This window comes from Festucalex cinctus, chromosome 15 (genome assembly GCF_051991245.1).
Source record: "Festucalex cinctus isolate MCC-2025b chromosome 15, RoL_Fcin_1.0, whole genome shotgun sequence".
Taxonomy (NCBI): domain Eukaryota; kingdom Metazoa; phylum Chordata; class Actinopteri; order Syngnathiformes; family Syngnathidae; genus Festucalex; species Festucalex cinctus.
This window is the reverse complement of record NC_135425.1, coordinates 18,371,807-18,389,997: the sequence shown is the minus strand read 5'-3', so window position 1 is coordinate 18,389,997 and position 18,191 is coordinate 18,371,807. Positions and strand designations below refer to the sequence as shown.

General features: G+C 38.6%; 2 protein-coding genes across 2 annotated transcripts in view; both read left to right on the top strand.

Annotated features, from left to right (window-relative positions):
- Positions 1-428: 428 nt before the first annotated feature.
- Positions 429-17,960, top strand: LOC144002804 (protein turtle homolog A-like; the record flags this gene model as incomplete). The annotated part of the gene is made up of 4 exons (XM_077498369.1): positions 429-618; positions 11,605-11,699; positions 12,074-12,274; positions 17,839-17,960. Coding segments are annotated over exons 2-4 (384 nt in total), but the record flags the coding sequence as incomplete, so codon positions are not given.
- Positions 17,959-18,191, top strand: part of LOC144002424 (protein turtle homolog B-like) — a 30,613-nt gene continuing 30,380 nt past the window's right edge. Inside the window, exon 1 of the mRNA XM_077497637.1 lies at positions 17,959-17,985. Within this exon, the coding sequence (XP_077353763.1) occupies positions 17,970-17,985 (16 nt within the window). The 5' untranslated portion in view covers positions 17,959-17,969. The remainder of the gene's footprint in view (positions 17,986-18,191) is intronic.

Sequence of the window (18,191 nt, the reverse complement as noted above, 5' to 3'; positions counted from 1 at the left end):
TATTGATGCACTGAATATGATGTACAGCTATCTACCTCCACAGCACATAAAGTTCAGTTAATAATTCTTATTTTTCCACACTTATATATAGTGTATTGTACCTATACTTTTGTCCAGAGCGTGTGACACCGCCTGTTCGACCACCAGTGCAAGGGCAATGACACCCTCTTGTGGTAGCTTCGATAGTGGACCCCATCCGAGGAGGATTTAGGGGATTTTTTTTTTATTTTTTATTTTTTTTAATTACTCGTCTGCACATGCTATGCTAAAGTGTATGCGTCTGGGTTGGTTATTAAGGGCGTGCTTTGAATGAAAATGTGGTGGCCGAGGACCCTTTGAATACGAGCAAAGGGGCGGGAAGGGGGGGGGGGGGGGACACAAAGAGGAGTGTACTTGTGGAAAGCACACCGTCACCTGGATGCGAAACAGACACCTGTTACCTGCTCTTGTTCGCCACAGGTATCACCTTACAGCTTGTTACTCAGAGCAACAAAGAAGCGAGGCCCGATGCTCTCGATGATTCACTTCCAGTTGGACTGAGCCGAACATAGGATACATTTATCAAAAAAAAAAAGGGAAAAAAAAGATTCTCACACGGAGGCCGACAATTATCAACAGGTACGATGCGTTTGTGCTCACATAATACGCCCTTAAACATCTGTTGTTTGTTTTACAAGGTTTCTTTTGACTTAAAAAAAAATAATAATAATAAAATATCACTAGTGTGTTTTTTAGAGTTTGTGGACGTATTTATTCAACCGTATGATTTTACTGTAGGCTTTGCAGTTTAGCTCACATTTTATGTAATAATTGTTTTCCTTTTTGTATAATTCAAACTAATTTTCCTTTTACGTCATATGGTAAAATGTTCTGATTAAGTACCATACATGTAGTTAACTCTGCTGCTGGAAAAGCTTCAAGTACTTTCCTAAAAGTACTTGAACAAGGTGAAACTATGGGGGTGAAAAAAAAAAAAAGATTCTCCAAAGGATCGTTTTTAATCCTCTGACTGTCTCATGCATTTAATGACTTTTTTTTTGTGTGTGTGTGGTTGCACAGCAGCTTCGTGTCACTTTTAAACAAATGTAATTAGTTCTTTTATGCGACTCCCTATGTTTATGTGCTTTGGTGAGGAGCTATAACTATTTTGTGTATTCTTTACTCAGCTTTCAGAAATGTTTAAATTGCCCCTATATGAAATAAGCTCCAATTGTCAAAGTAAGAATGCTTTAAGGTACATGTAAAGTACCTTGTAGAAAAATAGCACTGAAAGTTGAGCAGTAAGTACTCAAAGTGTGTTTTATTGGGCCCTCTTACTGTTTATTGATGCTATTCCTGTATTGTTGATACTTGAGTTATTACCACGTACCAACATAATCTGCTCAATCCATGCGTATTCATATCAAAATTATATTTTAGCTGCAACAGGATCACTCAAATGTTTTGGAGCATCAGCTGCCACTGAATATGATACACAGCACATATATTATATTACTGCCATCAGGTTCAGTTATAATGTTTAATTTGATTTTTTGCCATTTACATAGTGTATTCTGTGAGACCTTTCTGAGGGCCATGTCTTACTCTTTTCTCGGCGTGTACTTTTGATCAGTGGTGGTTCAAAGAACAAATATGCTGTGGCATTTTAAATTAGACTTAGTTGACAGCGAAAATCTATTTAACTCTTTGACCGCCAAAAACGTTTAATGACGTATTCTGAAATCCTAATGAATGCCGCCAAAAACGTTAATTTACGTTTATTATGTTTTTGTTTTGTTTTTTCTCTCAATGGGCAGCGCAACGTCTTGTGCAGCGCTGCCTTGTCACTAAACCAAAAATATTCATGCCAAAGTCACAAAAATGTATCTTTTCACAAAAAGCTTGTTTTTCTCTTAATATTTTTGTATTTTCACTTGTGTCACTCAAATGACCTAATTTCAAATGGTGATTACTAAAGAATGGAATAAGGTACAAACATACTTTTTTTTTTCTCATGAAAGAATGGAATCCAGTCTTTCATATGATATCCACCATATTTATGTCGTCATATCGCACAATATTATGTTTGCTTTGAAAGATGAGTGAAAATGCTCCAAATCGGCTGGCACTGTTTTTTTTTTTGGGGGGGGATAACGTTTGGCAGTCAAAGAGTTAATATCGGGTTGAAAGCTTAAATTTCAAGTGGCAGAAACTAAAAGTGGCGAGAGTACAGCTACTGACATCTTTTTTTCATGTCCACAAAATTGTGTGGTAAATTTATACTATAATTTTAATTAAATCATCTTAAAATGACAAGAAAATCATTGCTTCATACCCACTCGACTGAGCTGTACCATATTGAACTGAATCGTAATCCCAATGAATCAAACCCATTCAAATCGTTCTGCGTTAAAAATCCAACCACCCTTGAATCGCGTCACGGCCCATGTATCAATATCGAGGTATGTATTGAATTGTCTTTTATTGAAGAGCGATGCACACTCCGAATAGACGTGACAAGTCTCTCTGACAAACCACAATAGATATCAAAAAATATCTAAATATATACATATCATGAGCAGAATGTAGGGCAAGTAAAAGTAGTTTTTCTTCACACCAAAAAGACTACAAGGTACTGTAGATGTAACATGAATGTTGCATGCATTATGGTAAACTTGAATAGGTTCCACTTAGGGATGGGTGAGTACCAATACCAGGTATCAGTGTGAAGCCGATACTGGCTTTATTGTGATGATACCAGCCACCAATGCTTTGGTGAAAAAAGAAAAAAGAAAAAAGCTTCCTTGTAACCCTGAGCAATCTAAGTGGTATAAAGGAGGGCTGGCTGTATTTCTTGTACCAAATGCAAGCGTTCATTCTAGTTTGGTGCCATCGCATAGTGTTTTTGTCTCCCTACTTTCACGTTACTCCGGGGTTAATGTCCAATTGAACTTGCTGTCACGAGCAGCCTTGAAAAAGTCCAAAGTCAGTGAACAAACAGTGATTCATTTTCCCTTTAGGGTACGATATACTCACTGTTTAAATCAATACCTGGGACGTTATTAAAGGACATTTGGTATGCTTTGACTCATACAAGAACAGACAGCGGCACGATTCATAAGTAGAGGAAATAGAATTTAATCAAAAAACAAACGTACGATACCCTTTTATTGCTACCTTTATAGTTATAAGGGCCAGGACTAGTGATAAATGTGTTACAGAAACACGATCAATCAGCTGGTCCTCCATTTCTATCCGTATGTAGATTAAAACAGCAACACAGGCGCTCTCCTAGAGCTTTTCTGTCAGCGTCTCTATTTGTTCCACTTGATAAATCAACATGAGACAGGGGGGGTTCTTTTTCGAATCAACTTCTCATTTATGATTCTTTCAAATGTTTTGTTGTGCTGTCACCATGCTTATGTTTATGCATGTGCTAGTCAGCGAGGGCGTAAGAGCTTATTCAAGCAAATGTCATGGGACCATCTAAGCTATGTTGCCATGCCATGCGTTTCACTTTGTCATGTTGCTTCGTTTGACGACTCGGTTTGGATTTAGTTTGAATCATTTCCTTGCTCCGGAATGTGTTTTCCTCACAATCCGTCTTGCTATAATTTTCCCTTTTCTTTCTGTCTCTCTTGATAGAAACATTAAATCTTGTCTATCAGTTACAACATAAAACATTTCAATTGATCTCTATTGTTGACCACCCCTTAATATTTTGGCTACTCTGCAACCTTGCTTGATTCTCATCCAATCAACTTAATTTTGATGCGTGATCAAGGGGGAGACAACTGCAAGGGACTAGACAATCAAGTGATCATTATGTGCCAAATAGGGAAAAGTCCCTGCTGCTTAATCATTGCAACAGACAGTCTCTATCTGGATCTATTTATGCATTCATGAATAAGCTTCGGCAAGCTTGTACAAAGGTGAAGGGAGGAGCGATAGAAACATCAGGATGTCAAGACAGACAGCGATAAATAGACGCATTACAGTGGATTGTCACCCTTCACATTCACTTTGACTTTGTGAAAAGAGTGTTTGAATGTTGTGCTGTTTGTTGGAGCATGGGAGGGAGTGTGTTGGAAGAGTAGCTGTTGACAGCCTGTGTAATTGTTTCGCAGCCTTTCAGACTGGGGCCCAGCCATGAAATGAAAATGTTAAAAAAAAAAAAAAGTATTTTTTGTTTCACATTCAAGAATTCAATACATACACAAAGTGGTTGTGAGAAGGGGAAGGTTGTTACCAGTTGGTTGGGCACCCTATTTCTGCACTTGAGAGGGGTCGATATGAAACAGCTCTCTGTATGCTGCATTACTGTTATAATTAGTATCTACAGACACTCATCCATAAGGACTTGGACTTGGGAACTGCGGGGGTAACAGTTTGAGTCCAACTGTCGCCAAAAATAAAAGTTGTTAGAGAGATGCATCACTGTGACATTTCTCCTTGGCTGTCTGCAAATGTAGTCTGGTTGTCTTTTTTGTATTTTTTTTTTATTGTATTCTTTTTAAGGATATTGTTAAATTAATACCGTTTAAAAAATGTCAATCAAACTGAGCTTTGTCGTCAAAATGAAAAAAATGAAGGATCCGCTAACAAAGTTGCTAACAGAACAAAAGTAAAACTAGTTACATAATGTTTTTAATCATTCATAACATTTGTACTATATATATATATATATATATATATATATATATATTGCTATAAAAACATTGGAACCTACCAAACGAAAGATTCTCGAAATGAAATGAGTCTCTTATTTCATCAGGAAAAAAATATTTGTATCCGTTTCCGTTTTGCAGTAATTAGCATTAGAATGAGAAAAGAGCTTGTTGCAACTCCTGCTGGCCGTTTTTTGTAATAACTATCATTACTTTAAGCGACTTCTTCAGGTCAGATGCTGCATCAAAGCTTATTAAAAAATATATTAATACAAAATTTATTAATATATTTTTGGGAGTGAAGGACAAATTATTAAACAAAACATTTATACGTTTTTGGGTTTGAATGAGTTAACTATGTAATATTTCATTGTACAACGTTCCCCTCACTGGTTATATGTTCTAAGCCTCCCCTGTGTTAGGTGAATTTCCACTGGTCATTAGAGGTGGGAATCTTGGGGCACCTCACGATTCGATTGCGATTACGATTCAGAGGCTACGATTCGATTATAAAACGATTATTGATTTCCCCCCAGGCAGCAGAAAAAAAACAATGTATTTTGGTGCTTTTAATGTTTCGTACATTAGTTACAAAAATAGTACAAAAGTCCTCTCAGGCCTAAATAAACTACTATTTCAGTATCAAGTTAACAGTTCAAAACAGTAAATAAAATACTCAAGTCCTCATTCTGTAACAACAGCTTTTAAGTATATTCAGTCTTCAACAGAATAAAACATAGCATTGAGCAAAAATATATTATTTTTATCCACTCAAAAGTGCACTGAGATATAAATGAAAGACAATGTGAACTACTACTTCAATACAAATGCCTAAAAAAAAAAAAGTGCTTTCCTGCTTTTTAAGTTGTGTAAAGATGAACATGTAAACATTAAAGTTTCTCAGAGGTACAAAAAAAAAACCTCAAGTGCTTTTCTGCTTTTTAACTTGTGTAAACATGAACGTGTAAACATTAAAGGGATCGTTCGGCTTTTTTAACATGAATCTCAATTTGATCCTCACCTCCCGTGTGTGCGATCAGCACTGACTTCTTTCTGACAGCGTTCGGTGACACGCGTTCATGTTCGACGTTGGACGAGAGGAAAATAGTCCAGCAAGATGGCTGGGGTCTCGGAAATAAAGCCTTTTTCTTCTAAAACCTATTTGTTTTCAAAAGCGTGATACATTTCCACCACAATACTCTTTTCTGAATAAAGTCAGACGCCATTACCGCCAGCCACTACTTTTCTGTTCGTTCGTTCGTATCACTGCGCGGCGCCCTGTAGAACGCTAACCGACGCACTGCAGCCAGCTAGCTGATACTTCCGCCTGAAGTTGTTTGCCTTTTCGGAGCAGGTCTGATCTGACGAAGAGGTGGGTTGGTCAGCTCAGCCATGCTTGTTGTTGTTTTGAATGTCGAGGCGTGAGTTGTGGATGTGTACTCTCGGTCCGTCCCATTAAGCGTCCCGAAGACCGCGCGCGCTACTGCGTTTCAGTTCCGCGTACTTTCCGCTCCGGTCCACTTTTAGTTTCGGTTCCCTTGGCATATTTATATAATCGGAATTTGGACTTTTGTGAATCGTTCTCGATTGTTCCACGGCCGAATCGTGAATAATCTAAGAATCGGAAATTTTGCACACCTCTACTGGTCATACACTATCGGTGTATAGTATCAGAGCATTTTTGAAGTACTGAATACAGTATCAGCATGGTACCGATACAGTAAAGTAGTAGTAGAGAAATCTGAGTGAGAATTCTATAAGGCCCACGGGTTCTATATTTTCAATGTAGTCCATTCAGTAATTAGTCTTTCCTGACAAATATACAATCTCAAAGCTGTCTGGAAATTCATACAATTTCTACTAATTATAGCACAATACTGTCAAAATCCTACTTAACTGCACTCAATACTGTTTAAAGGATTGATGCATTCCACTTTATTGTTGTTGCATGTGTTGCTGTAGCTTTTGTGTGCATCATTAGTGGTGCAGTACGGAAAAAAAAAAAAAGTTTGCAACAACATTGTGATGTATATTTCTCACACTGACACCGTGGCAGGTTGCAATCAAGAAAATACGCCACACATCATTAATCTAGCTTGGACTGCTTAATTCATATTTGACAAAAAGTGAGTTATTATTTTCCCAAAGATTTATGACTTATCCATCCTCCCCCACTTGCTCTTGTTCTCCGAGGTAGTACGTCTGCTGACAACTTTTCCACTTCTGCTGCGAAAAGCAAACTCTTTCATTTCCGCCATACCTCACAGAGCGGAATAAAAGTGTCCATCAACATCGTGCTCACAAATTAAACATCTTTGCTATGCATATTGGCTGTGTCAGAAAGTGTAGGAAAGTGTTCTCCCTAGGATTGTTATCAACGGATTCTACAGAGATTAAAAAAAAAGTATCAGTCAAATTACCCTTGTTTGGTAAATGAGCTACACTATTTTAGATGAGAGTCTGTTACTCTGAGAAAAAAAAATCTTAAACAATTTAATGGTTGTTCTTATGGCAGTAACAGTAAATGTAAAAGTATATTTTGACACCCAAGCTTTAAATGGAGAACTTTTTCTAATTTTTTTTTTAAATCTGTTTTTATAGCGCGGTTTGTTGCTTCAGCACTACATTGCTTGAGCTTGAGATGGTGAGTCGAAAATAACATGGCAAGGCTGTGTTAATGCTGCTGAGACTTGGGCAATCACCTTATAATGCTTTTATACCACAATTATTATTTTATCACTGGAATTTTCTAGATTTGATATCTGTTGCTGTTCTTGGATTAGATTTTCCTTCTTCCGCGGTGAAAACGGTAGAAGGCCCTCTGGATGCCTTCTTCAGTCATGTTGTGTCTCTGGTACTTGTACTTCTCACACGCTGATGAACTCTCGTCCCACATCCTAACCGACGAGACGACGTCACCCACACAGGTTACCCACATGGCCACCTTGCCTAAATGGGAACTCTTGGCTGGCTACAGCAGTTGGCAGAAGTTGCAGCAGGGAAGAACCAGTGGAAAGAACATTCGATTTAAAATCTTAGTCTTGTGTCTGACGTATTTTAATCCCAAGTTTGCTATCTGTTTATATAGCCAGGATGGTTGTTTAGTGGTTGCCATGTTTGCCACATATTAGTTATTTGAATCTTGGCTTAAAGCCCCCTACATGGCATTTGTATTTTCTGCCAGTTCTTGCATTTGTTTTCTGTGCATATGCTCCCACAACCCCAAAATATGCTTATTCAATTAGCCGAAGACCCTTAATTGCCCATACAGTTGATGTCAATGTGAGTGTTAATTGGTTGCCTGTTAGCTGTGCCTTTGCGATTGACTTGCAATCAGTCGGGGATGTACCCACCCCAGCTCATCCGTGACCCGTATGTAAATAATTGAATTTTGATGAATTTTCTTCTCTGAGTGTGACGTGTTGATCGAGAGCAAGTCATAATTTGGCCCATTTTCACATCTTCAAACGTGCATTTCTACATCAGCAAAATTAACAGTCCAGTAATCAGTTTATTGATACAACAGACACTATCAGTTCTAAGTATATATTATTGTAAATAAGCATAGGCTATAATACATTTTAGAAAGCACAGTAAATGTTTGAATGTCATCTGTCCCAGTCGTTCCTTTGGCCTTATTTATTTACCTATTAAAAAAAAAGAAAAAAAAAAGAAAAGAAAAAGAACATATCCGTAATTAATCCCTTCCTATGTTTGTTAAAATAATGTTGCCATCCTTGGTTTCCATCAGCTTTCATCTGCACATGACCCATCTTCGGAAAAATCCTCAACTAATGTGAGTTTTACATTGTTCCTGTCCTTGGTGAGGCTTTGGCGGCAGTCATATACTAGATGATGTCGAGGGATCAGGCAGTCGTATGTCAACGGCCGTTGTTTGGTATTTTTTCATCTGGGTATTCCCTTTTATGCTCAGTGCTCTTTGGAAGAACATTTTGCTCTTTCTTTGGGCTATAGAAGACGAAAGTAGATCTGACAGTCAAGGCAAACACTGACGCTGCTATCCCTCTTTCAGGAAAGCTCTGAGGGATGGTCCACCTTTTCATAGTATTTTGACTTTTCTCAGACTTTTAAAGCGGCTCCTTCTAGATGAGCAGAACAAATCAGAAACTAATATATTTTCAGATGACCTATTAAACTTATTCACTCCCAGTCATTTTCACTAAAGCAACCCCCTTCGCTCCCGTTTTACTGGATTTTGACTGATTTTGCAAGGCCCACAATATTGTGTTCTATTGCTATAAAAACATGGAACATACCAAAGGAAATATTAGATCCTCTTCTTTCATCAGGGCAAAAAACAACAACATATTTTTATCTGTTTTTGTTTTGCAGCAATTACTATTAGAATATAGCTAAGTTTTGTCAATATTCACATTCCTGGTGAAAACATTGACAAAAAGAGCTTGTTGCAACTGGTCTCTTACACTCTGCTGCTGCTCTGATGGACATTTATTTTTATTTTTTTTAATAACTACCATTGCTTTAAGTCACTTCTTCATGTTAGAAGCAGCATCAAAGCCTTCTGGACGTTTTTTGGGAGGGAAGGACAACGTATTTAAAAACGTTTATACACGTTTTTGGGATTGAATGAGTTTATTTTTGACCACTTCAAAAGAGTTCCCAGGTGTCTTAATATCATGTTCTTGACATAAAAATACCACAATAATAATAATAATAATAAAAAAAAACACACATCTGAAACATAGCCTGTTCTGAGCGGCCTGTCTTGTTTCAGGGAGATGAGCGACCTTCCATCCCACCCTATATGGGGAGGCTTGGCTCATTGGTAGAGTGGTAGTCTCCCATCCGTGAGTTTTTGGTTTCGATCCTCACCCCTGCTGACCATGTTGAATTGTCCTTGAGCAGGACACTGAACCCCAATTTGCTCCCAGTAGACCTGGCAGCACCTTGCATGTCAGCAGCCGACCACTGGTGTATGAGTGTCTGTCAATGTTACTATTCACTTGTAAAGCGCTTTGGGCAACATATGTTGTACTTAAAGCGCTATATAAAAGCATTTATCATTTTCGCCACTCAGGCTGAGTGCTGCTTTTGTTACTATGGCAACTCAGGGAGCAGCGAGGGCATTGAACACGGCAAGCAGCTTTGACTTACCGAAGTAGAGCCCAAAGTTTAGAAAATGAGCGTCAATGACTTTACTTTTGTCTGGGCCAGCACCTTAGCCCCCGCCTGAACATTATTCACCAGTCCCACGGGAGATACAAACCGTGGGTGTTTGGCTGATACTTGGCTCTTGATGTTAATAAAGTCCATCTTGCCCTCAATTTGACATCCACCATGGGACACTGGTCGGGATATCTACTACAATGTGTTAGCCAACTTGGACTGATCTGCTAACTCAGCTTCAAGTTCAACTTCTTCTGATTATTGGCCAGGGGCATCTAATCCAGGATCTCTCTCGGTCCCCTTGTTTTGCATGAAAACCCAGCTGACAGTATATCTGTTGGGGCATTGAACCTTTGCAGTCGGGTGACATTGGCAGCATTAAGTCAATACCCTTTTGTTCAAGCGGGGATTGGACTATATTAAACTTTATCAAAGGGAATTTTGTCTACTAGCCGTTGAAAGACAATAGTGTCAGCAAGAGTGCCAACCCTGTGGGATTCACACTCGCCAGGGGAGGATGTCTCTTGATCTCAGTTATTATCCTTTAGCGTGGGCCATGCGCTCCCTCCATGGGACTTTTACAAAGAGTTGTGACAATAGCTTAGTGGCTAGAAACCTTTGTTTACAAGTACATGTGGGTTTGAAGGATGCTGTGTAAGTTTCTGTATATTTTTCCTCTCGCCGACCTTGACACAGTGTTGGAAGTACAAAGGATTTTTGTGGGAAATGTCTTTAAACCTCTTCTCATGCTGACTGAATGAGGTATTGCGATTAGCTTAGATACTTGAGCAAACAATATTTGCCACCTACCGGGAAGGCAGAAGAACATATTGAGTAGGTAGCCTTTTTGAGTCTACTGTGTAACAAAGCTAAAAGCTTCCACTCTCCAGTGAAGACTTCTGGGAATTGGCAATGTCAAAGATCATGGATGGTAGAAGAATAGAGGGCTTCACAGACTTTGTTATATTTCAGTCCCGCAGGTGGATGGGGTTGAGGTCATCCAACCACACCTTTTTATAGAGCTTGTTTTGTGCTCTGTAGCACAGTCACGTTGGAACAAAGAAGGGCCAAACTGTCTCCACAAAATTGGGAAAAAATCGTGACTCTATAGTAAAGTTTTTCACTCAGAAATTCCAAGTAAATTTTACACGGATTTTGTTTGCACAGATTTTACCAGTAGTAGTTTGTCAAGCACTGAGAAACAAACTCATGACCTTCAGCTTGGCAGACAGCCACTCTACCACCTGAGCCATCCATCCATCCATCCATCCATGTGTAAATGGTGAATCAGAAACGTTAATATATCACATTTTAAAAGCAGTTTAAATAGCTACTCACACACACATACACTCACTCAAGAAGTAGTCTCAGTTGAACACTGGGAGTGGCTCTGTGAACTGAACCGTTGATGCTCTAGTATCGGTCACAAAGAGCTCAGCTTATCTTCATCCTCGAGTGCCGCATGAGCCAAATGCCTTCATTGATGCGCTCTAAATAAAACACTAAGATGTCATTATGCACATGACTCTCGGAAGATTTACGCGACATTTATGACATTTACTTTCACAGAAAGATATACGGGCCCGTGCATTTTCTGGCTACGGAAGCAACTATGCCCATTTGTGTAATGATATGGGATGAATTCCAATCATTGAAAGCTATATAAAAATCAAAACGCTCCTTTCCCGGTGTCTGTAAAATCATGACAGAAATAGAACTTCAAGCTGTAGCGGTTTCACAGATGGCCGTTTGCGTGTCTGTGGCCAAGATATTAATGTGATTGTGACAATTGTGTGCCTTTTGCCAACAGATTGAGCATGCTTCACGTTGTTTGAACGACAGATATGGGGTCAAGAAGATCTTACTTGCAGACTCTGTCAGTGGTGGCTCTTTTTTGCCTATTCTGTAAGTACATTCGCATGCAACACTACATTTAAGGTGTATTTTCTGTGATATAAATTCATGCTAGTGAGTGTATTATTATTTAAAAAATATCACATCGTAAAATTTGAGTTAGTGTTGTTGTCACTATCAAATATTTTTAGAGTCAATTAATCAACTAATCTGTCTTTAATTATGTATTAAAGTGTAATAAAAAACATTTTTCCCTGATTACTGTTTATTAACTAGAGATTGGTGATTATTTCATACTTTGTATTTGTATCGTGATTAATTGCGGTAAATTTTTTAACGCGTTAAGTTGCAGCATAATGAATGAATCAAATGAATACGTTAAACTGACAGCCCTGATTATTTTACATTTTACTTCTCTTCTACAGGGACTATTGATGGGAGAATGCCAGAGGTGCGAGGAAAGGTCAACGGTGTGGTGCAGTTGACTTGCAGTGTACGTCCATCCTACTCAGCTGATGTGTCATCTGTGTCACTGCACGTGGTTGAATGGGTGCGACAAGGGCTCGACATCCCAGTGTTGATCAAATTTGGATCCTATGCACCTCGTGTCCATCCACAGTATGAGGGTGAGCAAGCAGCTGAACTCGCGCATACTGACATTGATTAGCTTTGCTACATATCATGGAAGTTTTGTCAACAATTATGTGTGTGATTTCATCCAGTCCATTGCTGGAGAATAGCAGTCTGATCTTATTGTGTGTCAATTCGGGAAGTTTTTAATCGGAGTTTTATCATTCTAGGATGAATCAGACAGCAAATCTGAGCAGTTCTCATCGAATCATTCAAAAACCATGTTGAAAGCTCTCTGTGAAATTCAGTCCAAAATACTGCTCTTATACAAAAGACCTTTCTGCCATTTCCAAACCAGCCTGTCTGTGGGAGCCACTTTTATAAAAATGTTACTTTTGCTGCATCATCATCTTTTGTGCCCACAGCCTTGAAAACAAAGAATCTCTTAAGGGGAAACGATTATCAATGTACTGAGACTACTTTTGTGTAGCTGTGGTTATCCTTTAAATTCACTAACAATGAATGGACAAAAGAAGAGCATGACTGGGTGTTTCAGATATGCCTTTTGTCTGAGTAGTTCTCTTTTGCACTTGCTGCTTGAATTGAAATTCTACCTATGCAACCTTTTCAGGTTCCTGCAGGAAAGACATGGCAAAGTTTTAGTTGAAGTGAAGTAAGCAAAAAAGATTATTTTTTGCCCCATTAGTTTTTTTAGACGTAGTTACGACAGAGTATTAGGGTGAGGTAGTATTCCGAGAAAAAAACTCGCAAATTTGCAATAAAGTTGCAAATTTGGCATTTATTGTGGCAAATTTGTGACTTTTTAAAGTGCCCCAAGAAATAAAAAATATTTACACATGACCCTAATGTGCCGTCATACATAGTAGATATTGAGGAAACGGTAAAATAATTTATCTTGGAATAAGCAATGTCAGTGATACTGACTGATTGTGGATACAAAAGAAAGTTACAGTATTGTAAAAAATGAGCTCATACAACAACAAAAAAACCCACAATATTGTGTTTTTGTACATTACAGCAATGAAAAATTAAAAAATATAAATATATATAAAAATATATATAAATAATAATAATACACTAATACAAGCAGTACAATAAATTTATATATTTTTTTATTAATAAAATAAATACATAATATTTAAATTAAATAAGAAATTAATAAATACAATATATTGAGTTCCTCCTACATATTGACTCTGTTCACAAGTATATTATGTTCCGCTTCATCTGGCCATTATCGTGGATTTTAAACATAGAAGGGCCAAAACATGCCTTCTGAAAATTAAACTGCAGTAAAAAACTAGCCACCAAAGGATGCTAGAACCGCACAAATGGAAATCAACCTGACTTTTTTTTTTTTACAGATGTGCTGCTTTTAATATCTTGACATGACGACGACGATATATCGTGGCTGTTTTAATATCGCGATTTCACGATATTGCCATTATCGTTACATCCCTATTGCTTACTGGGTGAGCTTATACTGGGTGATAGCTTACTCAGTTAAGAAGACAGAATATTCAGTTTTTGGGGGGTAAAATGGAAAAGTCTTACAATGACCAACATCTTGACTCTCCCCTTTAATTGACATGTCCCAGTAATCAATGGTTACTATAGTAGCATCTTTTATCACATTTAATTGGCTGAAAAAAAAAAAAAAAAAGATTTATCAATGTGATACTCGGCTTTATATTTGTATTCTATTGTTGAGTTTTAGCTTGGTCTTCCTAAGTGACTGTGGTTTTCCCTGAGGTCTGTAGATTTATTGCTTTGTATGTCACTGCTGCACAACACATATGGAAGCAATGTTTTCCATCTTTTGTGATAAAATTTCCATGCTGCTGCGACTTGAGTAGCATACATTTGCTCTGTCTGTCAACACCTTTGAGGAAATGAAGAGAAAGCGTTTGGTGGCACATTTAAATGTCATATTGAAATTTCCCCAGGGAATAGGAATGAGTCAGAATGACATGCTTTTTCTATGATGGTGTGTGTGCGCTTTTTAAAGGGTGTTTTATATACAATGCAACAAACTGCTCAAGTTTGTATGAAAGTTAATACATGCTTTATTTAAAATTATTATTTGAAGCTACTATACCAGTATGAGTTTAAATAAAAACAAATTGAACTCATTGGTGATCACCACGCAACGTAGAGAGCAACAATTTGGACATTTTTGTGTTTGTTACAGGATCAGTTCCTTTCCAATCTAAGTGGGATGCTGCGCCCTCACTATAACTGACCAGGAAATATGACACGGTCATTTACATAGCAATAAATTCAGCATGAACTTTGACGGATGAATTACTTTATATGGGAGTGGAGCCGAATTCAGTTCCAGTCAAGGCCGGTAAAGGACAGTCGCCCTTTTGTGGCTCATTCTGAGGACGATCCATCAACATGCGCCGAGGTCACATTTTATAACAGTGGGTGTTACGTTGTCAGATAAAGCAGGGAAACATGCTGTTATTCAGGACCCCTTAAATTTCTTTAACCTTTGTCCTGTAATTTACTTTGTAGCGTTTGTCTACAGCTGCACTGGCCGTAAATCATCCAGCACAGAAAAAAAACAAAACAATACAAACAAAACAGTAAACTTATCTCCCTCTGCTCCTGCGACAAACAAAAACGACTCTCCTGTAGCCGTTACAAAAGGTTTGAAAGGGCTGCTTTGTAATCTGCTGCTTCACATAGCTACTTGGCTGTGGGAGTAACAGGTGCATCATGGGAAACTAACGCTTTAAAGAACAACAGGTGTGGATTTCACATCCTCGGGTCATGTACTCAGGTGTCGCGAGGGTTTGGCTTGGGGAGCCGCAGTTCAACTGCTGTTTCCTTGTTGACGGCGTCTCTTGTTTTTCGGTGTCACCTTATAAATAAATAAATAAATAAATAAATGGGCAGTGTGGCTTTCCTAGCAGCGGATCATCATGTCCGTTATTAATCTTTGAGTTAGGTAATGTTTAAACTTGCCAATGTGTAGGATTAAATGGATTTGTAGCTCATTGCTCACAAAAGCCCAAAAGATTTTGAATGTATTGTTTTTTTTTTTGATAGAGCTGTAAAAAAAAAAAAAAAAAAAAAAGGAGGATTAGTGTCAGCTGTGTGAACAGGACCGAGTCCCCCTGCATCCATACTTGATGAAAAATAAATACAGCTGTATATATCTGTGCTTTGAATGAGCTCTTCCTGCTTAAATCCCATCGCAATCAGCAAGAACAGACTGTGTGCAGATGTTAACATTTCACACACAGTTAACATGGCTAATATGATTCCTCTCTGACATGGACACACATGAGCGTGTGCACTGGGATGACTCATGCATGCTTCAGCCAAATGCCAAATGGTTTAACCCTTTGCATTCCAACCGAAAGGTAAACATCAATCAATAGTTCAGAGAACAGGTACAACACAAATAGCACTCTGTATCACAGAACTCTGCTAAGGCAAAACAATTGTAAACCTCTAGATAATGAAAAAACAGAGTTCCACGCTGTTGTTGAACATTTTGCAAAATTGCCTTGATCAACAAAAGGAATGTTCAACTGACAGTATGAACAAAAGTAGTGAAAAAAGAAATCTTTGGTTGGATATAGGTCGGAACTTAAATGCTGCAGGCAACGTGGGGGCTTGCATGAATTCCCCTGATGGAAGACATTGTTTCGAACCAGTCAACTAATTGAATGGCGCCAGTGAGCAGAAGGGAGATGTGCAGAATAGGGAACGTTAGATGCAGAGGTGGTGTGGATTTGCTTCATTCGCTGAGTTTTGAGAGGGCAGGGCTGAAATTTAATCATTAGTTGTTGAAAACTTTGTGTTTTATTTTTAAGTTTCAGATCACCTCTTTGTACATTTACAGGAAATGTGTGGTTATCATCCATCCATTCATCCATCCATCCATTTTCTTGACCGCTTATTCCTCACAAGGGTCGCGGGGGGGGGGGTTGCTGGCGCCTATCTCAGCCAGCTCTGGGCAGTAGGCGGGGGACACCGTGGACTGGTTGCCAGCCAATAGCAGGGCACACAGAGACGAACAACCATTCACACCCACAAGCACACCTACGGACAATTCGGAGCACCCATTTAACCTGCCATGCATGTTTTTGGAATGTGGGAGGAGACCGGAGTACCCGGAGAAGACCCACGCAGGCATGGGTAGAACATGCAAACTCCACCCAGGAAGGCCGGAGCCTGGACTCGAACCGGAGACCTCAGAACTGGGAGGCGGACGTGCTAATCACTTACCGTGTCGCTCATTATTATTATTATAATTATAATAATAATAATAATAATAATAATAATAATAATAATTATTATTTTATTTTAGGGGACCTTTTTTTTTTGGTGGAAAACGCTTATTGGAGCTTAATCTCTCTTTTTAAAAACAATATATAGGCCTTTTTTTTTTTTTTTTACCCCCAATGCATTTATAACAACAATATGCGCATTTTCAGTACTTGCATGCCAGTCCGGTCCCTATCACCCATGATTAGCTGGGGTGCATTGTATCAGCATGACTTTAATTTTTAGGAAACATACATCCAGTATATTACTGTAATATAGTAGGAGTAACAACAAAATGTGCCCCCGTTTATATTAATGTAGCTATATGTTATGTATATCCTCCAATTATTTTTCATCCATTAGGATGTTTTTTAAGGTGGAATCCTGCTGCTTTTAAACAACAACAACAAAGTAATACATAGTAAACATCTAACAAACAACCACTGAAATGCGTGTGTTTCTGTGTCAACCTGCTTCACGCTCAATTGACCTCAGATTAAAATCTCTCACAATCATGTCTTTTTCAAATGGTGGCTTTACTGCAGGTTAGGCTGTCGCTGCAAACACCAGTCTACTTCCTCCCCTTTTATCAGACAACTCCCTGTTGCCTCAGCCCAACCTTTCCACTGTGGCGCTATGGTGACCTATTTATCACACCGAGCTTGTAAACATGAGAGTATAGTCCACCGCAATGTGTCGAAGGTTAGATTTTGAAATCCTGTCTGTGCTGAAAGTGTATTTTACCCGATTTTAACTCCACCCTCCCTCCTATTCCCTGCGGATTTACATAGTCCCCTTTGGCAGCCTGGAAAAGTAAATAGGGTGTGTTATCGCCAATAACATACCTAACTTTAACTTCCTGCTTTTCTCCGACCGTCAGGAGCAACACATTCTGCACAGTCCCAAGAAGTTTGAACCTTGTGATAGCAGCACACACTGATATCTTAGTGACCTCCACTCAGCTTTATGCCTGTGTGTTCATGATGTATTGTTCAAATGGACTATTTCACCTCTTGCTTTCTCTACCACTGCGCTGTGGCAGTAAACAGACTTAGAAAATAATGAATACACATTGACACTTTGAGCTAACCTGTCAAGGGAGCCATCATCTGGCAACCATGAAATCATATTTCTGTGTGTGTATGAGCATGTGTTGTTTTGGAGTTTTGCACATGTGCGTATGTATATCTCAGAAAAAAAAAAGTTTCAACACAAACAAACACTACTTACACTGACAGTTTGACACATTTTAAGACCTTAGAGATCCAGTAACATCAATGTTGCATGCTGTTTACCTGCATTCATATCTCTGCAGGGCGGGTGTCTCTGGTGGACATCACCACTCTAAAGCTGGAGGGTCTGCAGCTGGATGACCAGGGCCCATATGAGTGTCGGATCCTTTTGTTAGATAAACCCACAGAGGAGCATCGGAACGGCACCTGGATTATGCTTTCTGTAATTGGTGAGGAAATTGTTTTGTTTTCACAACTGGCAATGGTCACTTACGGTATAGCCACTTAACATACACTAACCTCTTACTACTTGTACGGAGCAAAATTTGTATCTAGTACAAAGTGTATGCAATTCTGTAACGCTAAAAAAATATTACTAGGGCTGGGTTAAAAAAAAAAAATAAATTATCAATATCAAATCGATTTTCATTTTCAA